This window comes from Bos indicus, chromosome 19, assembly GCF_029378745.1.
Source record: "Bos indicus isolate NIAB-ARS_2022 breed Sahiwal x Tharparkar chromosome 19, NIAB-ARS_B.indTharparkar_mat_pri_1.0, whole genome shotgun sequence".
Lineage (NCBI taxonomy): Eukaryota > Metazoa > Chordata > Mammalia > Artiodactyla > Bovidae > Bos > Bos indicus.
The window spans coordinates 28,410,392-28,435,263 of NC_091778.1; the positions used below are offsets into that span (position 1 = coordinate 28,410,392).

At 52.9% G+C, this 24,872-nt stretch overlaps 2 protein-coding genes across 3 annotated transcripts; both read left to right on the forward strand.

Moving 5' to 3' along the window:
- Positions 1-268: 268 nt before the first annotated feature.
- Positions 269-4,109, forward strand: SLC35G6 (solute carrier family 35 member G6). 2 transcript variants are annotated; one of them, XM_070773001.1, is made up of 2 exons: positions 269-1,065; positions 1,551-4,109. In XM_070773001.1, exons 1-2 carry the CDS (start codon positions 1,063-1,065, stop codon positions 2,562-2,564), a joined length of 1,017 nt encoding a protein of 338 aa, XP_070629102.1. In that variant the 5' UTR covers positions 269-1,062; the 3' UTR covers positions 2,565-4,109. The 2 variants fall into 2 exon arrangements, with proteins under 2 accessions (XP_070629102.1, XP_070629103.1); XM_070773002.1 differs by having other exon boundaries at positions 1,005-1,065; positions 1,300-4,109.
- POLR2A (RNA polymerase II subunit A) lies at positions 3,984-24,475 on the forward strand. Its single transcript, XM_019980972.2, has 29 exons — positions 3,984-4,455; positions 11,203-11,335; positions 11,456-11,592; positions 11,697-11,870; positions 12,037-12,318; positions 12,631-12,792; positions 12,889-13,109; positions 13,280-13,412; positions 13,886-14,010; positions 14,104-14,314; positions 15,128-15,337; positions 15,422-15,590; positions 15,779-15,873; positions 16,021-16,224; positions 16,353-16,575; positions 16,993-17,176; positions 17,546-17,717; positions 17,812-17,917; positions 18,003-18,208; positions 19,310-19,534; positions 19,675-19,921; positions 20,216-20,316; positions 21,129-21,233; positions 21,323-21,505; positions 21,726-21,929; positions 22,082-22,268; positions 22,378-22,491; positions 22,639-22,788; positions 22,891-24,475. The coding sequence occupies exons 1-29, from the start codon at positions 4,363-4,365 to the stop codon at positions 24,045-24,047; spliced, it is 5,913 nt and encodes a 1,970-aa protein (XP_019836531.1). The 5' UTR covers positions 3,984-4,362; the 3' UTR covers positions 24,048-24,475.
- The last annotated feature ends 397 nt before the right edge of the window (positions 24,476-24,872 follow it).

Here is a 24,872-nt window from a genome sequence, read left to right on the forward strand (position 1 = left end):
GCCGCCGCTGACATCATCGGCTCCCCCCGCCCCGGTCCTACCCCCACCCCCACCCCCGGAAACAGTACCCCCCCAGCGCCGCCGCCGCTGCTGCTGAGAGGAGGCCGGCGCAGCGCAGCCGGCACAGACACCAGGCTCCTGGCTCGGGCTTGGGGCGCCAGCACGCCCGACGGCCTGCGCCCGGTCGATCCTGGGAAGGGACCGGGGCCACGCAAGGCCGCCGGACTAGTGGGCACCAAACCGGTATGCGGGACTGACTATACTGTGGGAAGGGGCTTACCCTCCCCTCCCGCCCCCCTGCGGCGCTTCACTCAGTGGTGCACACAGCCTAGAACATGCACACCCTCTCCGCAGGCACACAACGTGGCAGGCTCACAATCAGGCCCAGTGGGACCCGCAGACCCAGCTCAACATACTCACAGGGACAGCCCTGGAAAAACACCCACACCCGCTCCCTCTCCAGAAATGCCCAGGGACCCCCGCCAGACCTACAGAACAGGTACACCTAAATGACTACCAGTGCAGACAAACACACCCGCTTGCTATTTTGTTCCCAGAGACTGAAACACCACATCCATGTACTCTGTAAATGCAGGGGCCTTGGTGTGGACCTCCTGGGGACAGCACCAACAACCCCAGGTGGAAGCACAGGGAGGAGAAACACATTCCTGAAACTCCAGAGGGACAGTCCCGAAGACTCCTCCCTGCTGTTCAAAAATTCCAAACTCAGGAGACAGGAGCTGACCCTCAGAGGTGCTGTCCATAAAAGCTTTCTGAAACAGGGCAAGACAAATTAACTAAAAACCAAAGACGTCTCATCACAGACATGGTTGAAAAGAGGAAAAAAGGAACCAGACAGACTTTAGAGTCACAGAGAAATAAAGCAGAATTGGAAACAAGAAAATTGGCCCACTCCCACCTGACGGAGGTTCCAGGGAAGAACCTCCACCCCCACCTCAGGAAGGTTCTAGGGAAGAACCCCTCCAACCAGGTCACAATGGCTGGAGCTCTGAAGGGCCCAGGGTCCCTGAGTCAGGAGGAGAGGAGGAAGTCCAAGGAAAGATGGTGAGTGTTGGGGGCAGGGGAACAGAGCCCCCCTTCCCTGTAGCTCCTGGCTGCTTCCTTTCCCCTCTTTCCCTGAGACTGCATAGCTTTCCTAGATGCCCACAAGTGAAATTCATCACGGTGTTCCTAGATGTCCCTGGAACCCGTGACATCACACAGACACACAGCACCTGAGGCTGCCTCCCCTTCCTCAAACTGACAGAGCATCCCTGGGTCCTCTTTTTCTCCAACCAGGAACAACTTACCCCGAGAAACACGATGCTCCAGGACTGCTCACTCCCCGCTTCCTGCTTTAGTGACTCAAGGCCCACACTGTACCACCTCATCCATCTTTTAGGCCCTGACTAGTTCCCAAGAGTTCCTCAGCAAGACAGCCTACCCCTCTACTGTCCCACAGGGTCCCAGAGCTCAGCCTGGCATGTGCCCTGCCCCATGTCCCCTGGGCTATGGCTGCCCTAATGCCCGAGCTCCTTTCTCCCTAACAGGCTGGCAGTCACCCCTACTTCAACCTGCCTGACTTCACGCAGCCATCACCGCCCTCCACTCCGCCCAGTCTCTCATCGCACCAGCGCTGCCGGCCCTCTGATGCCACCAAGGGCCTGCTCGTGGCCCTGCTGGGTGGGGGCCTACCTGCTGGCTTCGTGGGCCCCTTCTCCCGTATGGCTTACCAGGCTTCCCACTTTCCCTCGCTGGAGCTGCTCATCTGTCGATGCCTCTTCCACCTCCCCATTGCCCTGCTACTTAAACTTCGTGGTGACCCCCTCTTAGGACCTCCCGATGTCCGGGGCCGGGCCTGCCTTCATGCCCTGCTCAACGTCCTCAGCATCGGATGTGCCTACAGTGCAGTTCAGGTGGTGCCTGCCGGCAACGCTGCCACCGTCCGCAAAGGTTCTTCCACTGTCTGCTCTGCTCTCCTCGCCCTCTGCCTCGAGAGCCAGCGTCTCAGCGGCTATGACTGGTGTGGCTTGTTGGGCAGCACTCTGGGACTCATCATCATTGTGGGACCTGGACTAGGGACCCTGCAGGAGGGGACCACGGGCCTCTACACTGCCCTAGGCTATGTGCTTGCTTTCCTAGGTGGCCTGGCACTGTCACTGGGGCTCCTGGTATATCGCTCCCTGGACTTTCCCTCCTGCCTACCAACAGTGGCCTTCCTGTTTGGTTTGGTGGGGCTGGTGGGCTCTGTGCCAGGCCTCTTTATGCTGCAGACCCCCGTGCTGCCCAAGGATCCTCTGAGTTGGAGCTGTGTGGGGGCAGTGGGGATCCTTGCCCTGGTCTCCTTTGTGTGTGTGAGTTATGCGGTCACTAAGGCCCACCCCGCCCTGGTGTGTGCCGTCCTGCACTCTGAGGTGGTGGTGGCCTTGATGCTGCAGTACTATGTGCTCTATGAGACCGTGGCACCTTCTGACATCATGGGGGCAGGGGTCGTTCTGGGCAGCATTGCCATTATCACTGCCCAGAACCTCAGCTGTGAGAGGGAAGGGCAGGTGGAGGAGTGAGATCCAACTTGAGAGCCTGGGGGTGGGGGGGCTGGGTAAATAGAAGGAAAAACTGGAATACAAACATGGGAGAACAAGTGACTAGGAAAGAACTGGTGTGGGAGAGGGATATCCCTTCGAGTCAAGGATGACTTGGGGACTTGGTGGAGAGGGACTGCTGATAAGTCTTGGAATAAGCCTGGAGACCAACATATTTGTAGTCTAGGCTGGGGCTTGAAGGGAGGTCTGAGGAGCAGGTCCAAGGAAGGGGCTGAGGCAGGCAGGCCATGAACCACGGAGAGGATTTTTCCCTGGGCAGCAGAGAGAAGAGATTTGGGGCTGGAGTGCTTGGGGCTTTCAGGCAAACGGAGCAAGCAGCTGCGCTGGGGGAAGGGAGTGTGCTTTTCTTTCCCTGAGCGATGGTTTCCCTTCCTCGTGGTTATGCCTCCCCACCTTGGGGTGGTGACGTGATACTGACATCAAACAAGAATCACTCTGAATGTGGCTGTGCAGTTGGTGTCATCTCTGCTTTGGAAGGACAGTGGAAGTCCTACTCCCCCCTTTTCCCCGGCTTGGAGAATCCCCTGGGATCCCCGCACCCTCCGCCCCATCTTATTTTTGAAATGTTCTAGAAGGGGGAGGATTTCCTAATGTTCAGATGCCTTGACCCGTAGTCCCTCAGGACTTCTGTGTCCCGCCCAATGGTTAATCTGCTTTTCTTGGATTGTCGCGGTCCCGTGATCTCTCCCGGACGGCGGTGGCCAACGTCCTTCCGGAGCAAACCCCTGAGCTGAGGCCTCTGAGCGGCTCAGGTCGGGGACCCAGAACCAGAACTCCATACAGCGCCCCACTAGAGGCCAGGAGATGCCCACCCGTCCCAGGAGGCCGCTCGACAGCTATCGGCTACTTCCGGACCAGCAATCGGCCTCGCCATCTTGATCTGTTCTTGCATATTCAGAGCGTACTGCATATTCATGACCAAGAATGGCCCCCGCACTCCCCCACTCCGGGAAGCCACTTGGGAGGATCCGACGGGCCCCGCCTCCTTCATTACCGATTCTCAGAACAGACCATTTTCCAGCGTGGGGGGTTGTATTAATAAGAAACTTTAGCTAAAGATGAAACCACAAGCCAAACTAGAATAAAACTGGCCTATATTTATCCGCGAATCTGTAAACCTTAAACCTCGGTGCTGGAGGGAGTAACGAAGGGAGGCGGTGGGGTAAAAAAGTTCCCTTCCCCATCGTCATTTCAAAAGGTCACCCAGCCAGGGAGCTGAGAAGCGACTAAAACGACTCGAGCGCGCGCCCCGTGCACGCCGGCGCAGGCGGCCCCGTAGCGCAAAGGAGGGCGGGAAAGGAAGGGGCGGGGGAAGCTGGGGCGAATCTATAAAAGGCGTCATTCGGCCAGTTCTCTCCTCAGAAGCGCCGAGAGCGCGGCCGGGACGGTTGGAGAAGAAGGCGGCTCCCGGAAGGGGGAGAGACAAACTGCCGTAACCTCTGCCGTTCAGGAGCCCGGTTACTTATTTATTCGTTTCCCTTTTTCTTCTTCTTCCCCCGAAACCTTTTCCTTTCCCTTCCTCTTTTTTTTCTTTTTGGGAGACGGAAAAAATCTCCGGAAAGGCGAAGGAGAGCTCCTTTCACCCCTTTTCGTTTCCCCGCCTCCTTCCCTCCCCCACCTTTCCCTCCTCCGGCTTTTTCCTCCCAACTCGGGGAGGTCCTTCCCGGCGGCCGCCCGGACGGGGTCTGAGCGCCTAGGTGGAGGCGGCGCAGGCTTTTTGTACTGAGGTTTGCGCCTGCGCAGCGCGCCTGCCTCCGCGATGCACGGGGGTGGCCCCCCCTCCGGGGACAGCGCATGCCCGCTGCGCACCATCAAGAGAGTGCAGTTCGGAGTCCTCAGTCCGGATGAACTGGTAAGCGGCTCTGCCCTCCCACTGCTCCTCCCTCCTGCGTGGCGGGCGGGGCTTGACGATAGCCGTGGAAACTTGGCACTTCTTTCCAAGGGGACCGGATGGGTTAGTGGCGCCAAGGCAGTGCTGGGTCCAGCCTCGGCTAGCCAGAGTTAAATTTTCCTAGGGGGTCAGCAAGTTTAGTGCTGTGTCCGAGCTGGGGGCCTGGCAACAGGAGGGGCTAGAGGGTGAGCAGGAGGGAGAGAAGGGGGGTGATTGGCTCCACACCGCAGTCACCAACGTTAAATGAGATGACACGAATGCTAAGAGGTCTTTACAAGTTTGGATGAGAAGTCGAGCCCCCCAGTTTTTTCCCTCCCCCTGCTACAAGTATTAACTGAGTACCTGCTACGCAATAGGCAGAACAGACGCTGGGGATACAGAACTGAGAAAGACGAGGACCCTATCTTCTAGAATCTAGAGCACTTTCTTTGAGAAGGGGCAGGGAAGACAGACAATAAACACGAAAAAACGAACAGGATATTTCTGTTAAGGGCAAGTGCCTTGAATAAAGTGAAACGGTGTTATGCGATGGATAATGAATGAGGTGAGGCTTCTTTAGATGGGGTGGTGTCAGGGTCTGGAAAGGCCTGAGATGACATTACCCGAATAATGAGAAGCAGCCAGTCTCCTAGGCCATAGGTTCTCGGACAAGAGCTTTTCAGGCAGAAGAAAGAATAAGTGCAAAGGGCCTGAGGGAGGGTGTGCCCTGGAAACTGAAAAGTGACCAGGGGTGGCTGGGGTTTAATGGTGAGGAGAGTATTTTTAAACCGTTACTGGAGACGCATGAGGTGGGGCAGGCCAGGTGGGATATTGTAAATCATGGTAAGGAATCCGGATTTCATTTTGTTTTCAATGGGAAGCTATTGGAGAAGCAGGAGAGGGATATCAAATTTACATTTAAAAAACAATTACTAGTTTGATTGTTGTATGAAGAACTGACTGGGGAGGACTAAGAGTGGAAGCAGGAGGGACCAGGGAGGAGGGAGGGCTATGGGCGAATCCGACTCCTTTGTGGAACGAACTGGAGGAAGCCAGCGAGCTGGAAAGAAAGGAATTGAATAGCTCTGTGATGGAGACAATTTTGCTAGAGGCAGGGGCTATACGAAAGTTGTGCCAGGAATTAAAATGTCCTGAACTCAGACCACACAGAATAAATTCCAGATGGAGTGAGGTTGACTTCTAAAAACCAAACTATAAAGCACTCAAAAAGTATAGACAGCTTTTGGAGGATGATACCAGGGGGAAAAACCCTTAGTAGGAATGAGTGAATTATGGGTAAATTTTATTGAGTGCCTGTTATGTGATAGGCACCCAGCTAAGCATTTTATCTACAAAGAAGAGCAAGGCAAACTTAAAAATAAGAGCCACTTCTGTTTGTCAGCGACACCATGAACAGCTGAAAAACAGATTGGGAAACCGTATTTGCAACGTGAGGGACAAGGTTAGGTTCCTTAATGTATAAGGAACACTTAGAACTCAGGAAGGCACAAATCTAGATAAGAGGATCAGGGATAGGAATAGGCAGTGTGTAGAAGTAGTACAAATGGCCAATAGAAATATTCAACTTACTAATAGAAATATGCAAATTAAACACAAACTTTTTTTTTCTTACCTGATTTTCCCCTGTTGACAAAAGCACTGGGAAATAGGCATGCTTACACAATTTTTGGTAGGGATAGATTGGTGTATAACCTTCTTGGAGGACAGTCTTGACAGTATGGATTGTTTAATATGCATATTATTTGGCCCAGTGCTGCACTTCTAAACATTTATCCTTAAATAAAAGACTATTAATGTCTCTCCTCAAGTATGCCCCTGCCCCAGTCTTGCCTGGGTCAGCAAGCAGGGAGGGCTCCACAGTGCCTCCAGTGGCTCCCGCCCTAAACCCAAAAGCCATCTTTTTGACTCTTCCCTTTCTCCCAGCCTCTGCTCAGTCTGTCTGCCAGTCTGTTTGTTCTGCCTTTCAAAATGTGGTGGAATCCAATCATTCATGACTGGCTCAGCCACCATGGTTCACCCCACCATCGTCTTTCCCACGGGGTGCCACGGTAGTCCCAGACCCTAGTTATTTCTGTTAGAGTTTGCAAAGCAGCTAGAGAGATCTTTTAATCTATCTCTCCCCTGCATGGAATTCTCTTCAAAGGATCCAGACTCCTTACTCTGTTCTGTGAGAGCCTGTGCTTTCTGACCCCTGCTGACCTCTCCATCTCATTCCAAATCTCCTTTTTGCTCTTTAACTTCCCCGACCTGCTGGTTGATCCAGAACTAGGAGCTCATTCCTGCCTCAGGGATTTTATTATTCACTGTTCCTGCTGCTTAGAAAAACATTGCTCAGACCTCAGCAGGTCTGTTCCTTTATGTCAGTATGTGTTCTGCTCAGATGTCGTAGCCGCTGATCCCCAACCACCCTATTTAAGTAGCATCTTTTTGCATTCTCTAACCCCGTCTTGACTTTCTTCTACTTCATAGCTGGTCAGTACTTGAAAGGATTAGTTTTTTTGTTTCTTACTTCCTGAATAGAATGTAAATTTCATGTACGACTTTGTTATTCACCTCTCTTCCTCCAGCCTCTCAAATAGTGCCTGGCACATAATAGACATGTAGTAAAAGTTACTCGAATAAATGGGTGAACGAATAGTTGGACAGGTACATAAAAATACACATAGAAGGATTTTTACTGCAACATTGTTTCTAAACGATACTGTTTGAAATTATAAGTCACGTATTTACTAAAAGGAATTCTATTTAATAATACAGGCTTTATTAGAATAAGACTTTTTTAATAGGTTAAGTCCCCTAACTCCCTATTCGAAAACTCCTGAGGCACCGCAGCACCCACAGGGATCCAGTGAGAGATTTTTAAATTTTAGGAGAAGCAGAGCTCATCTGCCTGATGGCTTGGGAACCACTGGATTGGGCAGCTTTCTTTTCAGCATTAGATGGCGCCAGATCCCTTTCGATGACGTCATATCTTTGTGAAGCTGGGGTTTTAGCAGTGGCTAAATACTGGGCAAGAATCAGTGTGGAACCCTAGAAAAGAGTGGTGTCTGATTCTAAGATTTGAGAAGCATGGTGTGCAACAGGTGTCATAAGTAATTGTGATTATTCTGGGATAAGTAAAAATGTCATTTTATAAGTAAAAATGTTATTTTTATTTTAATACATTAAAATTTGTCTCAGTTTTTGTGTGTTGTTTTTTCAAAGGGCTGTTAAATTGCTCTCATGTAAATCGTTACTAGGTTGTTTGGATCCGGGTATTTAACAAGTGGATCTCTTTTGGCTGTGAGAGGTAGTGAGGCAGTAAGGGCATTGTGAACCGCTAAAGTTTAGGAATCTGGAAAAAGGAAAAGGTTCCTCAACAGTATGCAGAATGAAGCTCCGTTTATGGAAGAATGGGAATATATTTGTATTTTTTGAAAAGCATGGAAGGCTGTTCACAAAATTTCACACGAGGCATCATCTCTGGTGTGTAGGCTTTTCCGAGACTGATTTTGGTTTGCAAGGCTTACCGGCTTACCATTTATATCATACTTCATCTTAGAGGGAATAACAAAGTTCCACCTAGGCCTGGAGAAGCCTCTTGGGGCACAGATGGTATTAAAGGTAACTATTTTCTAGACATCTTGACAGTAGTGTATGTGTTGAAATAGACAGGGCTCTTAGGCTGACTGTAAGACACAGCAGTCTTTGCTGTTTGAGGAAGGTTTTGGCTGTTGCCAAGTGAGGGGAAGGAAGCAAGGAGGGTTGCTGCTGAGGCTTTATGCAAAGCTTGTACAGAGTCCAGGGAAGTGGGCTCCTGATTACTTGAAGGCGTTGCCCCCATTCATTAAAAGTAGTTGTCCACCATGGAAAGTATAGGTCAATTTGTTGATACTCCAACTTATTCCAGGAAGAATTTAAAACAGTAATAGACTCTTTTAGGTGGAGTGTGGGCTACAAGGGTGAATCAGAAGGTTATCCTGGTCCTCAGATTATTTATAACTCAGTGAGGGGTTTCCTATACATGCAGCAGGTGTTCACTGAGCCCCTACCCTGTGCTGGTTACTTTACCAAACAAATGAAACATGATCCTTGCCCTCAAGGATTACAGTCCAGTGGGAGAGACAGATGTGTAAACAAGTAATTAATGTTGGGCTGAGAACTTTGCTGGGGTGTAGATAAGGCTAGGAAGAGTTGAGAATGCTCTCTAAAGAGGTGACATTTGAACTGGGCCTTGAGAATAAGTTTGCTGGAAAGGAGAGCATGTGAAGAAAAGGAACTTTGAGAACTCTATTGTAGTTGGAGCAGAAGTGTTGAGCCCTTGGAAGTCAAACCTTTACCATATGGGCAGTGCGAACCGATGGATGAAGGATTGGGGGCTGAAGTATTTTGTGTGTAATCCAAAATATAACTTAGGTAGAGGGGTTAGTCCAGAACATTCCAGGACAGCCCCTGGCCCACTCTCAATGCCTGGAGGCAGAGGGAGTCTTTAGAAGGTGGCTGGCTTGGTGAGCATGGACTTGGAGCAGAGGGGCGTGTAAAGCCTTGAGTGTGATTTCCTTTGGGCCTGTCTCTAGTGACCTCTGGAAGCCAGATTCAGGCCTGCTCCTGCTTCGTTGTGTTTGATTCAAGGCAAGCAAACACTTCTGTTGTGTTTCTCACGAGACACGATGCAGCTGATGGGGTCTGGCTTCGTGAATTTAGTCAGCACAGGACCTGTCTCCTTGAGATTTCATCAGGTCATCTGGATGAGCATTGTGGATGTTCAGAACCTCTTAGCCCTGTATCTGTAGACCACAACCCAGCAGTGGCTAATCAGATTTCATTATGAGAGGATCATTGGTTTGACTATAAGGGAACAACCTTTCTCTTTTCAAGTTCTTTGAGGGCACTTCCCTGCAGTAGAGGGTCCTAAGCAGTTTAGATCAGTTTCACATGATCAGGATAATAGAGGAATGCTACCTGCCCAAGAGATGCTTAGAATCTATGAGGAAGACAAGCCCCAGTAGATAACTTCATTGTGTTATGAGATGTGCAGTGATGGAGGGGTGTGGAAGCATGGGAGGGGCACCAGTCTGCCTGGGGAGGCTGTGTAAAGGCTTTCTGGAAGAAGTAGTGCCTGAGCTGAGTCTTTTATTTTTTTAATTATTACTTTTTGGTCTTTGTTGGCGTGCATGGGCTTAGTTGCCCGGCAGCATGTGGGATCTTAGTTTCCCAACCAGGGATTGAACCCGTGATCCCTGCACTGGAAGGTGAATTCTTAACCACTGGAGTACCAGGGAAGTCCCTGTATCATATTTTAGATTCCACATATACGTGATATCATACGGTATTTGTTTTTCAGTGTTTGACTTCACTTGATATGATTATCTTTAGGTCCATTCAGGTTATTGCAAATGGCATTATTTCATTTTTCATAACTTAGTAATATTCCATTATATATATGTATCACATCATCTTTAGCCATTCATCTGTTGATGAGCATTTAGGTTGTCTTGGCTGTGGTGAATCATGCTCCGGGTGACCTTGAGTTTAATTGTTTCCACTGCAGTACCGTAGGATGATGAGCATATGTTTGGAATCAGAGAGAGCTGGATTTGACTTCTGCTGGCTCCTTAAGATTGAGGCCTTGGGCAGTCACTATATAGCCTCAGGTTTCTCATGTCAAAGAGATAGGAATTCACTTACATCAGGTTAGTGGTTAGGGTTAGACAAACAAGGTACATTAGGTATGTTTAGTGCCTGGCATGAAGTTGACACTCAAACTAGAAGCTTTTATTAAATTCTTTTGAGTTCTTCTCTGTGGAAGTTTAGTGGACCAAAGCTTAACTAATTTTAAAGTTTCTGGTGTTCAGTGTGTGAAAAGTTGCCATGGGTTTCCTTGAACAGCTCAGAGCAAAAGTCTCTTCTCAAGTTGTACCTATTTCTGAGCTCTGCCTTCTCTCCCCTTCCTCCACTGAATTGATCCCATTGAGTCCTGGCTGTACCTTCCCCAGGATTCTCACCAAAGGCCGAAACCCTCAAGCCATCTCCTGAGGCTCCAGGGTTCACCCTGAAAATTTTCTGTGCTCCAGACAATTTTCACCAACCCTTTGCTCTAGTGCCGCCTTCTTCTGTCTTATCCTAAAATGTCTGAACATAGAAGGGATTCAGGCTGGCCCAAGCCCTTGAGAAAGAGGAGGTGACAGGGATATAGGCAAAGAGTGCCTAACTTTAGGAGGTGAGGTTAGAGTTGACAAGGCATGTCTTGGGGCAGCACACCTGGGCTGTCAAGGTGTGGTGGCCATACGGGGAAGTTCCTGCCAGGGACCCCAATTCTGGCCTTGGTTTCAGCTTTGGGAAACAAACAAGACATTGATTTTTTCCCTTTTCTTTCCCCCTTTGAAGCAGTTTTATTTCTTTTGCGGTTAAATTCTATAGATGACAGTGGCCTAGAATTCATCCCAGAGGAATGAATAGTGTGTGTGGAGCCCAGAGCTGCGCACACACTGGTCTGCATGCCCTGTCTCACTCAGAAGGTGACTGGAATGAGCTTCTGACTTGTGGTATCTGACTTTGGCATTTTCAGAATCAAATATCACACACACTGACCTCCCACTCCTCTCACTCCAAGCTAAACCTGCTTAGTTCTTTTGTAAGTAGTTTGGGGTCCTTTGAGGCCTCAGTATAGAGCTCCCCAGCCATGAAGTCTGAGGCATTCAGTTCAATATTGGCCTTTCTTTTCCACAGAAGCGAATGTCTGTGACAGAGGGCGGCATCAAATACCCAGAGACAACCGAGGGAGGCCGCCCCAAGCTCGGGGGGCTGATGGATCCGAGGCAGGGGGTGATTGAGAGGACGGGTCGCTGCCAAACCTGTGCAGGTGAGCGTGGAGGGAGGGAGAAGCTTGACCTCACAGAGAAGTGGGGTGAGGGTGGAAGCACAGAGACCTGGTCTCTGAGGTGAGTGCTGGAAGGAACATGTCAGGTGTGTTTTCCCACAGGAAACATGACAGAGTGTCCCGGCCACTTTGGCCACATTGAGCTGGCCAAGCCTGTGTTCCACGTTGGCTTCCTGGTCAAGACCATGAAAGTTTTACGCTGTGTCTGCTTCTTTTGCTCCAAGTTGCTTGTGGACTCTGTGAGTGGGAGACAGGCTCTGGCCTGGGGGAAGGGTTGCTGCGGGGTGGTGGGGAGGCAGGGGAGCAGCCCCAACTGACCCCACTGTGTCTGCTCTGTTCCCAGAACAACCCGAAGATCAAGGATATTTTGGCTAAGTCCAAGGGGCAGCCCAAGAAGCGGCTCACACACGTCTATGACCTCTGCAAGGGCAAAAACATCTGCGAGGGCGGGGAGGAGATGGACAACAAGTTTGGTGTGGAGCAGCCTGAGGGCGATGAAGATTTGACCAAAGAAAAGGTAGCTGGGGCTGCCTAGACTGTTGGGAGCAGGCGAGGGGCAGGGTGGTCTTGGGGGTAAAAAGGGGAGAAGGCAGCAGAAGCGGCAGGACCTGAAGGTCACAGAAGAGTGAGGGGCTGGCCAACCCACCCTCTGGGCTCTCATGGCCTCTCTGTCCCATTGGTAGGGCCACGGTGGCTGCGGACGGTACCAGCCCCGGATCCGGCGCTCTGGCCTGGAGCTATACGCCGAATGGAAGCATGTCAATGAGGACTCTCAAGAGAAGAAGATCCTGTTGAGCCCCGAGCGGGTGCATGAGATCTTCAAGCGCATCTCCGACGAGGAGTGCTTTGTCCTGGGCATGGAGCCGCGCTACGCCCGGCCTGAGTGGATGATCGTCACTGTGCTGCCTGTGCCCCCGCTCTCCGTGCGGCCCGCTGTTGTGATGCAGGGCTCTGCCCGCAACCAGGTCGGCAGCTGTGGGACCCCACTTCATAGCTAGGCTGGGTAACTGGGCAAAGGTGTGTGTTGGGGGTGGGGTGGGGAAGGTGTGTGGGGTGCCAGACAGATCGTCCTAGCCTGAAGAAACCTGCCATTTGCTGGCCGTATGACCTTTAGTGAGCCCCTTAAGGAGGTTAAAGCCCTTCAAGGTGCTTCTGGATCTGTGAGCCGAGAGCCCAGAGCTGCCACCCAGGGTGGTGGTAGGGGGCAGGGGTGAGAGACACTGTATGCTGGCACGTGCAGGGTGGCTAGACGGTGACAGTGCTGACTTCTGCCTTAGGACGACCTGACCCACAAGCTGGCCGACATTGTCAAGATCAACAATCAGCTTCGGCGCAATGAGCAGAACGGTGCAGCTGCCCATGTCATTGCCGAGGACGTGAAGCTCCTCCAGTTCCACGTGGCCACCATGGTGGACAATGAGCTGCCTGGCTTGCCTCGTGTGAGTCAGCAGGGTCCCCGCGCCTGGAGCCTGGGAGAAAGGGGTGGGGGCCAGTGCTGACTGCTGGGGTGCCCCCCGCCCTTTGTCTCCTCACAGGCCATGCAGAAGTCTGGGCGTCCCCTCAAGTCCCTGAAGCAGCGATTGAAGGGGAAGGAAGGCCGTGTGCGTGGGAACCTGATGGGCAAGCGGGTGGACTTCTCAGCCCGCACTGTCATCACCCCCGACCCCAACCTCTCCATTGACCAGGTCGGCGTGCCACGCTCTATTGCCGCCAACATGACCTTTGCGGAGATCGTCACCCCCTTCAACATTGACAGGTGTGCTCAGTTCAGAAGCCCTGCCTGGAGGGGCCAGGAAGACAGCGGTGCTCTCCTGACTTCTAGAGAGCTTTGAAGTTGAGACATTCAAGTGCCACTTGTGGCCTTGGGGGAGGAGTGACGACAGGGCTTTTTGGAGAGTGATTTATTCATTCCACCTCTCTCCCTAGACTTCAGGAACTAGTGCGCAGGGGGAACAGCCAGTACCCGGGAGCCAAGTACATTATCCGGGACAACGGTGATCGGATTGACCTGCGTTTCCACCCCAAGCCCAGTGACCTTCACTTGCAGACTGGCTACAAGGCATGTAACGGGCTGGGGGTCCGGCTGGAGTGGGCCGGCTGAGGCTATCCTGTTTATTAGCATCTGTGTCTTTTTAAAAGACTCCTGCTGTCCTAGGCAAGCTTGGAGCTGCCAGCTGCTGACATTGGCAGTGAGGATGGGGGGTCACAAAAACCCACGGGTAGCATGAAGGACACATGGCAGGAAAGGGAGATTAGCGGGGGTGGGGGGGTGCCTGGAGCAGAAGGTTTCATGGTCAGAGTACCTTGAGGTTTTCTCCCCCAGCAGACTTCCCTGAGGTTTGGGTATCATGTCTTCGTTTTCTCTGATAACCTGGAATCTAGCCTAGGACCTGGCCCAAAGCAGGTGGTTAATAAGCATTTTAAATGAAATGACATCACAGCATCGCCTGTCTCAAGTATCTCAGGTCCACTATGACTTCATTCTCAGCACCCCTCCTTGACTGAGGTTTCTCCCGCCTCTCACCTCCCCAGGTGGAACGGCACATGTGTGATGGGGACATTGTTATCTTCAACCGGCAGCCAACTTTGCACAAAATGTCCATGATGGGTCATCGGGTTCGCATCCTGCCCTGGTCCACTTTTCGCTTGAATCTTAGGTCCGTCCGCCTGCTGAGTGAGGTGGTGGGTCTGGGCTGCTCCCTGGGTTTCACAGGAGCATCTCCCCGACTCACCCTCCTCTTTCACTGTAGCGTGACAACTCCATACAATGCTGACTTCGACGGGGATGAGATGAACTTGCACCTGCCACAGTCCCTGGAGACACGGGCTGAGATCCAGGAGCTGGCCATGGTGCCACGCATGATTGTCACCCCCCAGAGCAATCGTCCAGTCATGGGCATTGTGCAGGACACATTGACTGCAGTGCGCAAATTCACCAAGAGGGATGTCTTCCTGGAGCGGGTGTGTCATCTGGGACAGGTGGAGGTGGGGAGAACCTGACCTGGGTGGGCAGGGCCCAGCACAGCAATGACGGGGGAAGGGCAGTGACCTGCTGATTTTCTTTGCACTGTTCTGTACATGTGGAGAAGGCAGTGGCACCCCACTCTAGTACTCTCTGCCTGGAAAATCCCATGGACGGAGGAGCCTGGTAGGCTGCAGTCCATGGGGTTGCTGAGGGTCGGACACGACTGAGCGACTTGACTTTCACTTTTCACTTTCATGCATTGGAGAAGGAAATGGCACCCCACTCCAGTGTTCTTGCCTGGAGAATCCCAGGGATGGGGGAGCCTGGTGGGCTGCTGTCTATGGGGTCACACAGAGTTGGACACGACTGAAGCGACTTAGCGGCAGCAGCAGCAGCAGACCTGTATGTGAGACAATGGAACGGGTTTAGCAAAGATCAAGGCCAAAAACAGTGCATGGCCTTAGTTCCATGTTAAATTCCTTAAAATGTCATGTAATTTCAGATATCTTCTGGAAAGTAAAGGCAAAGAGAGAAATAAGACTTTGTTAAAATTCGATTTCTTTTTCTTTTGTCTTTATTTTCTAATTATTTAAAGTAGTTTGTAGTTACTGTTTAAAGAAAAAATGACTGCGAAATTTTGAATTATCATAGTGAATTTTTTCAGTGAAAGTTTGGCAGAGACTTCCTTTGCCATTTTTTTGCCTCCAAAATCTGGCTTTCCCCCTTGGGCAGGGAGGCCTCCCCTGATATTCACAAGCGTGGACGCCTGCAGTTCTGACTTCCTGTCTCTCTCATTCTGTTCCTCCCAGGGGGAAGTGATGAACCTCCTGATGTTCCTGTCCACGTGGGACGGGAAGGTCCCACAGCCAGCCATCCTGAAGCCCCGGCCCCTGTGGACGGGGAAGCAGATCTTCTCCCTCATCATACCCGGCCACATCAACTGTATCCGCACCCATAGCACCCACCCTGATGATGAGGACAGTGGCCCTTACAAGCACATCTCCCCCGGGGACACTAAGGTGGGGCCTGGCTTCCTGAAGTAACGGGCAGGGCTTCAGACCCGGGAGCACCAGCAGGGGCTGTGAACGGTGCGCTGTCTGCAGGTGGTGGTGGAGAATGGCGAGCTGATCATGGGCATCCTGTGTAAGAAGTCTTTGGGCACGTCAGCCGGCTCCCTGGTCCACATCTCTTACCTTGAGATGGGTCACGACATCACTCGCCTCTTCTACTCCAACATTCAGACTGTCATCAACAACTGGCTCCTCATTGAGGGTAAGTCTAGGGCTCCACCAAATTCTGTCTACAAATCCTGTCCCTCTCACTGCTGACTGCTCTTCTCCACTCCCCTTCTCTTCCCTTCTTGGATTTGGTTCCCTCCATCTATGCTCTTGGCTGTGAGTCCGTCTCATGTTTCTTGGGAGCCCAAAGAAGGTGTTGCTGATGCTTCTCCTCATTTCCAGGTCATACCATTGGCATTGGGGACTCCATCGCTGATTCTAAGACTTATCAAGACATTCAGAACACGATTAAGAAGGCCAAGCAGGATGTAATAGAGGTGAGAGCGGAGGCTGGGCAGACACTGAACCAGGGGCTCCCAGTGGCTTTGAACTGAGGAGGAGTGAAGGGGACATGGGGCTGGGAGGGACAGGGACCAGTAGAGGTCGATGTACCCCTGAGAGTTGCACCTCCTTCTTTGCACCAGGTCATTGAGAAGGCACATAACAACGAGCTGGAGCCCACGCCAGGGAACACCCTGCGGCAGACGTTTGAGAACCAGGTGAACCGCATTCTCAACGATGCCCGAGATAAGACCGGCTCCTCCGCCCAGAAATCACTGTCTGAATACAATAACTTTAAGTCTATGGTCGTGTCTGGGGCCAAAGGTTCCAAGATCAACATCTCCCAGGTGGGGAGCCTTTTTTTACCAGCAGAGGGTCCCTTGGATGTGGGAGGAGAAATGGAGGGGTGTGCTGCTAGGGGGATGCACCAAGAAACTCGAGGGAGGGGATGCAGCCCAGCTTTTCTGTTCCCCAGGTCATTGCTGTTGTCGGGCAGCAGAATGTGGAGGGCAAGCGGATCCCATTTGGATTCAAGCACCGGACCCTGCCTCACTTCATCAAAGATGACTATGGGCCTGAGAGCCGAGGCTTTGTGGAGAACTCCTACCTGGCCGGCCTCACGCCCACTGAGTTCTTCTTCCATGCCATGGGGGGCCGTGAGGGGCTGATTGACACAGCTGTCAAGACTGCTGAAACTGGTGAGGCCCCAACCACCAGCCAGTCCAAGGGAGAAGCCTAGGCAGAGAAGCCGTGGGGGTTTGAGTAGAGTTCTCAGGCTGAAGTCTTCAGTTTCCAGGGAAGTCATTTTGGCCTCTCTGGAAAGAGCAGAGACTAAAGGTCGAGTTAGGCAGACCTGGCTGCGCTGTGGCATGCCATGTCATGGGGATGGAGCCTGAGGCTCTTTGCTCCTGACAAGTCACGTGGGGATGGTTCCTCGGAGTCTCTACTGGGCCCTGGTTGCATCTGGTGGTGGGCATGGCTTTCCCTGGGAGACCTTGGGGCTGAGGGGCCACCAGCTGGCTCCCCTGAGGACCAGAGTGGCCAGCAGCACTCTTCCTAAGGTAGAGAGGCTCCTGTTCTTGCTCCGGGCCCCTCAGTTGATTCTCTGCTCCCAGGATACATCCAGCGGCGGCTGATAAAGTCCATGGAGTCGGTGATGGTGAAGTACGACGCCACCGTGCGCAACTCCATCAATCAGGTGGTGCAGCTGCGCTATGGCGAGGATGGCCTGGCGGGCGAGAGTGTCGAGTTCCAGAATCTGGCCACCCTCAAGCCTTCCAACAAGGCTTTCGAGAAGAAGTGAGGAGGCAGCTGGCGGGTGGTTCTTGCCCCTGGGGCTCAGGGCCAGAGTTGTAGGAGTCTCTGTTTCCCCACCCCCCCCCCCAAGGTGAGATCACATTGACCGTATCTTGCAGTGAACCTTAACCTTATCATGCTCCTTCCCCACCTCTGTGGCAGCAGCCACATGATGGAAGAGGGTGGGCAGAGAGCTGAGAGTGGAGTTGGTGCAGAGCAAGCCCGGAGGGCGGGCAAAAGCTCAGGGCTGCTAGACAGCCTTGGCTCTGGATCTTGTTTCCTTCCCAAGATCTTCACAGCCTGGCACGTAGGAGGAGCCACACCGTGTTCTGGCTGGGATCTGCACCTTGACTCTCCCCCTGCCACCTGCAGGTTCCGCTTTGATTACACCAATGAGAGGGCCCTGCGGCGCACCCTGCAGGAAGACCTGGTGAAAGATGTGCTGAGCAACGCACACATTCAGAATGAGCTAGAACGAGAATTTGAGCGGATGCGTGAGGACCGGGAGGTGCTCAGAGTCATCTTCCCAACTGGCGACAGCAAGGTATGTGTGGGTACGAAGGGCTGGGCTGGAGAGGGGCTGGCCCTGCACAGCTGGCCCTGACTTGGGGTCCTGCCTCCCTGCGCTCCTGCCCTAGGTTGTCCTCCCCTGCAACCTGCTGCGCATGATCTGGAATGCTCAGAAGATCTTCCACATCAACCCTCGCCTTCCCTCCGACCTGCACCCCATCAAGGTGGTAGAGGGTGAGTAGCTGCCGCGGAGCCACCAGGCCAGGCTCTGCTGGCAAGTCCCGGTCTACAAGCTCTTTATCTGTTGCTTGGCCCCCAGGAGTCAAGGAGTTGAGCAAGAAGCTGGTGATTGTGAATGGGGACGACCCCCTGAGCCGGCAGGCCCAGGAGAACGCCACCTTGCTCTTTAACATCCATCTGCGGTCCACGCTGTGTTCCCGCCGCATGGCCGAGGAATTCCGGCTCAGTGGAGAGGCTTTCGACTGGCTTCTTGGAGAGATCGAGTCCAAGTTCAACCAAGCCATTGTGAGTCCTGTACTCCTCACCCCAGCCTCGATTCTCTCTTTTGACCTGTTGACTTCTCTGGGCTCTGAGAACCTCCCACCTCTGCCCACAGCTGCCTGATAGAGTTCTCCTTCATTGAGACACTGCTGTGAACCAGGTCCTGTGTTGGGGGCTTTATTTCCGTATTCCTCAGGAGTCTTAAGATGACCCTCATAGAGGAGGGATTGTTAGTGTTAGTTGCATGTTGCAGAGATAGTGCTGAGTCTTGAAGTGGTAAATGCATAAAAGATGCTGAACATGATTAGTCATCAGGGAAATGCAACTCAGAACCACAGTGAGATTCCACTTCATGTCTGCAGGATGACTAAAAGAAAAAGTAAAGAAGTGTTGGTGAGGGTGGTGGAGAAATTGGAGCTCTCGTACACTGCTGGAGGGGGTGTTGCAACTGCTTTGGAAAACAGTCTGGCAGTTTCTCTAGAGTTTAAACATAGAGTTACCATCTGACCCAGCAATTTCATTCCTAGGGACAAACCCAAGAAGCATGTGTCCACACAAAAACCTGCTGCAGGTGTTCACAGCAGTTTATTCATAACAGCCAAGCAATGGAAACAACCTAAATGTGCATCCATTGATGGAGGATAAACAAGACGAGAGCATATTATTTTGTGATAAAGTAATGAGCTGTCAAGCCGTAAAAAGTCCATGATCAACCTTAAATGATAGTACTACTAAGCAAAAAAGCCTGTTTGAAAAGGCTTTTTCAAATTGTATGATTCCAATTAAAAGATTATCATTTATGGTATGTGATTAAAAGACTTATCAAGTGAATATTTGCCTCACAATTAGCATGCAAGTGCTTCTCAAAATGAAGGTTTTAGATGGCATAGTCCCTTTTCCTGGGTGTGCAGCCCATCAGGCACTGAATGGCGTGTGTAAATTGAAATGCTGTCTGAGGAACGGGATGATCAAAGAGACTCTCATGTTTAAGTCTCTCCCTGTTCCAAATGCTTCTGTCCAGCCCTGACTGCATCTTACTCTTGTTCACTGGGGGTGGTGGGGTTGGGGTAAGCAGGCGGATTTTCTCTTCTGAGAGCAGCTCTTCTTTCTCCCCATCATCCCCAGGCCCATCCGGGGGAAATGGTGGGAGCTCTGGCTGCACAGTCCCTCGGAGAACCTGCCACCCAGATGACCTTGAACACCTTTCACTATGCTGGTGTGTCCGCCAAGAACGTGACTCTGGGTGTGCCCCGACTTAAGGAGCTGATCAACATTTCCAAGAAGCCAAAGACCCCTTCACTTACCGTCTTCCTACTGGGCCAGTCTGCTCGAGATGCGGAGAGAGCCAAGGTGGGACTTGGGTAATGGGTTTCTGGGTGGGAGGAGGAGGGGACCCCTTCCTTTCAATGAGGGTTTGGAATTCCCTCTCCAAAGGGGTTTGAAGAGGCCTTCAGAGCCACCTGAATGTCAAGAATCCCTCTTTCCTCCAGGATATTCTGTGCCGCTTGGAACACACAACACTGAGGAAGGTGACCGCCAACACGGCCATCTACTATGACCCCAACCCTCAGAGCACAGTGGTGGCCGAGGATCAGGAGTGGGTGAATGTCTACTATGAGATGCCTGACTTTGATGTGGCCCGAATCTCCCCCTGGCTTTTGCGGGTGGAGCTGGACCGGAAGCACATGACTGACCGGAAGCTGACCATGGAGCAGATTGCCGAAAAGATCAATGCTGGTGAGGCCAGAAATTCCTGCCTGGGCTCCCCTCGCTCCCCATCCTGTCCCTGCACGCTCATCCCAGACATGCTGCCTAAATCCACCAACTTCCAGGCACTGGTTCTACTTCCCCAGGGCACCTCTTTTCCAGGTCCCTTCTGCACTGCAGGTTCTTCTCATTCTCTCCCCACCCTCTTTCTAGAAGGGTTCTATGAGGAGGCAGAAGCCAAAGGAGAGCCCCCTGGGGAGAACAGCGGGCACCGTGAATGGACGTAGCGTTGCAGCTGCCATCTTCCTCACTCATTCTCCTCAGGTTTTGGTGACGATTTGAATTGCATCTTTAATGATGATAACGCAGAGAAGCTAGTGCTCCGGATCCGCATCATGAACAGTGATGAAAACAAGATGCAAGAGGTAAAGGGGACCCAGGCAGAAATTTTGTGTCAGACACAGGAAACCATTAAATCTGGTTCCTGACCATGGAAATTAAAATGAAGGCAGCATCGAGTGCCAGTCACACCATCTGAAGCAGAGATGGAGGGTGGCTAACAATGATTTTCAAAAGTTCTAGCAGCAAAAAATCTATCAAATGTGAATTAGTGCCACATGGATAAACAGCTGGTGTTGATGTGGGGCTGTCCCCGTGGCCCGGTCACCTGGTTCTCTCCTCCCCGAGGGCAGGCAGACAGTAGGAACGGCTGCATTCTTGGGAAGGTGGGGTTACAGTCCTGTAATGAGACCCAGGAAAATGCTTGACCAGTGACTTCACTCCTGGGCATGGCTCCTAAAAGATTGTTCGGGAGATGTGGATGCCTGGCGCTTTTAATAATAAAAGCTCAGAGCTTCATGTGAACTAGTGGAGAGTGGTAACATGTGGATGCGTCTTGAGCGAGGACGATACACCTCTGTTACATGGGGTCACACGTCAAGGCATTGGTGGGTGGGTGGTGGGTGTGCGACAAGGACCAGGACGAGAGTGGAGGCACCATGTGCTTGGTTCCAGCCCTGGGAATGCCCAGAGGGTGGGAATGGTGTCAGGCTGGTAGGGTGTGGCTATCTTCTCTGAGGTTTCTTTAATACCATGGTAAAAACACATTAGAAAGTAACCTTATTGGAAGGAAGAAGGTAGGTCTGGGCCAGGCTCAGCTCTGTAGCTCAGGCTGTGGTCCGGGGTGAGGCCAGGGGAGATGGAGGATTCTCAGAGGTCTGACTCGCTTCTGCTGCAGGAGGAAGAGGTGGTGGACAAGATGGATGACGACGTCTTCCTGCGCTGCATCGAGTCCAACATGCTGACGGATATGACCCTGCAGGGCATAGAGCAGATCAGCAAGGTCAGCTGGCCATGCCCACTGCGCGTCCAGCCCTGCACCCTCCTCCCACCGCCACCCGCCCAGCCTGAGCTTGCTCTGCCCCTTGCCAGGTGTACATGCACTTGCCGCAGACTGACAACAAGAAGAAGATCATCATCACAGAGGACGGGGAGTTCAAGGCCCTGCAGGAGTGGATCCTAGAGACGGACGGCGTGAGCCTGATGCGCGTGCTGAGTGAGAAGGATGTGGACCCTGTGCGCACCACATCCAACGACATCGTGGAGATCTTCACGGTGAGCCCCTGCAAGCCAGTACCCCGCTCTTCTTCTGGACCCCCTGGGTCTCGGGCAGTGGTCTCCCTTCAGGGCATTTCTCTGATCTGGTTGTTTCATGCCTGAATCCACTTTTGTATTTGGGCTTCATGGATTCCTGACTTTGGATCTGGGTGCTGGTAGCAGTGGGAGGAGAGCAGAGTTAATGGGTCTTGAGCCTTCCCCTGCATCTGCATGCCAGGTGCTGGGCATTGAGGCCGTACGGAAGGCCCTGGAGCGGGAGCTGTACCACGTCATCTCCTTCGACGGCTCCTACGTCAATTACCGGCACTTGGCTCTCCTGTGTGACACCATGACTTGTCGTGGCCACTTGATGGCCATCACTCGACACGGAGTCAACCGCCAGGACACTGGACCTCTCATGAAGTGTTCCTTTGAGGAAACGGTATGAGAGACGTTCTGAGTAGGTGGGGAGGAGGGCTGGCTGTGGGAGGAGGGCGGCCTCAGCTGAGTGATGGGCCTTGGTGCGGTTCCTCCTCTGTTGGGTGGGACTTGGGGGGTGGGGCGTGACAGCGTGCCCCCTCTTCCGAGGTTTAGGTGGACGTGCTCATGGAAGCAGCTGCGCACGGAGAGAGTGACCCCATGAAGGGGGTGTCCGAGAACATCATGCTGGGCCAGCTGGCTCCGGCTGGCACTGGCTGTTTTGACCTCCTGCTCGATGCAGAGAAGTGCAAGTATGGCATGGAGATCCCCACCAATATCCCTGGCCTGGGGGCTGCCGGACGTGAGTATGAGGGTCTGCGAGGTGGAGGTGGGAGCAGGGAGGCCTTGGGTGGGAGGGCAGCCAGGCCCCGGGTATTCTTCTTCACGAGTCACCACGTGCCTCTCTGCAGCCACCGGCATGTTCTTCGGCTCAGCCCCCAGTCCCATGGGCGGAATTTCTCCAGCCATGACACCTTGGAACCAGGGTGCAACCCCAGCCTACGGCGCCTGGTCCCCCAGTGTTGGTGAGTGGCTGCCTGGGAAGACAGCCCTCTGGGTGGTTCAGAGGGTGGGTGGCCTGGCTCGTGAGGGGTTCCCATGTCAGGGCCCTGGAGCTCTGGGAAGATGTGGGGCTCCAGCTCTGGTTTTAACAAACGTCTATCTCTTTGCAGGGAGCGGGATGACCCCGGGAGCAGCAGGCTTCTCTCCCAGTGCTGCCTCAGATGCCAGCGGGTTCAGCCCTGGCTACTCCCCGGCCTGGTCTCCCACACCAGGCTCCCCGGGCTCCCCAGGCCCCTCAAGCCCATATATTCCCTCACCAGGTGAGTGGTCCTTGTCTGTCAAGGCCAAGTTCATTTTCTCGTTGGTCTTGCCTTCTGGATGAATCTCTCATCACTTAACACCTCTCTGTTTCTCTCCCACAGGGGGTGCCATGTCTCCCAGCTACTCCCCGACATCGCCTGCCTATGAGCCCCGCTCCCCTGGAGGCTACACACCCCAGAGTCCCTCTTACTCCCCCACTTCCCCCTCCTACTCCCCTACTTCTCCGTCCTACTCTCCAACCAGCCCCAACTACAGCCCCACGTCACCCAGCTACTCCCCGACCTCTCCCAGCTACTCACCCACTTCTCCCAGCTATTCACCCACGTCTCCCAGCTACTCTCCCACTTCCCCAAGCTACTCTCCCACATCACCCAGCTACTCACCCACATCACCCAGCTACTCGCCCACCTCTCCCAGCTACTCGCCCACCTCTCCCAGCTACTCGCCCACCTCACCCAGCTACTCGCCCACCTCGCCCAGCTACTCGCCCACTTCGCCCAGCTACTCACCGACATCTCCAAGCTATTCACCGACATCGCCAAGCTACTCTCCAACTTCTCCAAGTTACTCACCCACCAGTCCTAACTATTCTCCAACCAGTCCCAATTACACCCCAACATCACCCAGCTATAGCCCAACGTCACCGAGCTACTCACCTACTAGTCCCAACTACACACCAACAAGCCCCAACTACAGCCCAACCTCTCCAAGCTACTCTCCGACTTCACCCAGCTACTCCCCAACCTCGCCAAGCTACTCGCCTTCAAGCCCACGATACACACCACAGTCTCCCACCTACACCCCCAGCTCGCCCAGCTACAGCCCCAGCTCGCCCAGCTACAGCCCGACTTCACCAAAGTACACCCCAACCAGTCCTTCCTATAGCCCCAGCTCACCAGAGTACACCCCCACCTCCCCCAAGTACTCACCTACCAGCCCCAAATATTCACCCACCTCCCCCAAGTACTCACCTACTAGCCCTACCTACTCACCCACCACCCCAAAATACTCACCCACATCGCCTACTTACTCACCAACCTCTCCTGTCTACACCCCAACCTCCCCCAAGTATTCACCCACTAGCCCCACCTACTCCCCCACCTCCCCCAAGTACTCACCCACCAGCCCCACCTACTCCCCCACGTCCCCCAAAGGCTCTACTTACTCGCCCACCTCCCCCGGCTACTCGCCCACCAGCCCCACCTATAGCCTCACCAGTCCAGCCATCAGCCCGGATGACAGTGATGACGAGAACTGAGGGTGAGCTGTGCGCAGCGGCACCTGGCTAGGTGGAGGGCGGCCTTGAGGTACCCTGCCGCTCCGCTCCCCTGTGGGGTACAGCCCCAGTCTGGCTCCCTTGTACATAGCTCCTTGTGACCGTCCCCTGTTGAGGTTCCAGACCCATTTCTGCTGGGGATTTTGTTTTGTTCTCTACTTGTGCTATCGCAGAACCCACTCACCCTCTGTGGTGGTCTCCTTCCTGCCCCAGTACCCCAGGCCTGTCCCCAAATCAGACATCCTTCCCGCTGTGGCTTGATTGGGGATAAAGGGTATTTTCACTTCTTAGGGGTAGGTCCAGCTCTGGGTCGTCACATCTGATCCTCGGGAAGAACAAAGCGAAAGCTGCCTTTTGTCTGTTATTTTATTTTTTGAACTTTAAATAAAGTTTACTAGTTTTGACCAAAAGTGTGTCTGTTGAGTGGTTTAACAGGAGGTAAGAACAGCCAGGCTCAACTCCCTGCCTGGGCTGCTGTTGCATTTCCAGTGTCAAGGCTGATCTCTGCTAATGGGCAGGGGCAGGAACCAAACGCAGACAGTACATTCTTTCATCCAACAAACTGTGCACCAGGCATTGCTCTGTCTTGGCTTTGGGGTCGAACAAATAGGCCTCATCCTGCTTTAAAACAATATTGACATAACATCTTTTTCAGCAGTTCTACTGATCGTCATACTATATGGGCTTCCCTGGTGGCTTAGTGGTAAAGAATCTGCCTGCCAATGCAGGAGACAAGGGTTCAATCCCTGGGTCAGGAAGATACCCAGAAGGATATGCAACCTACTCCAGTATTGTTGCCTGGGAAGT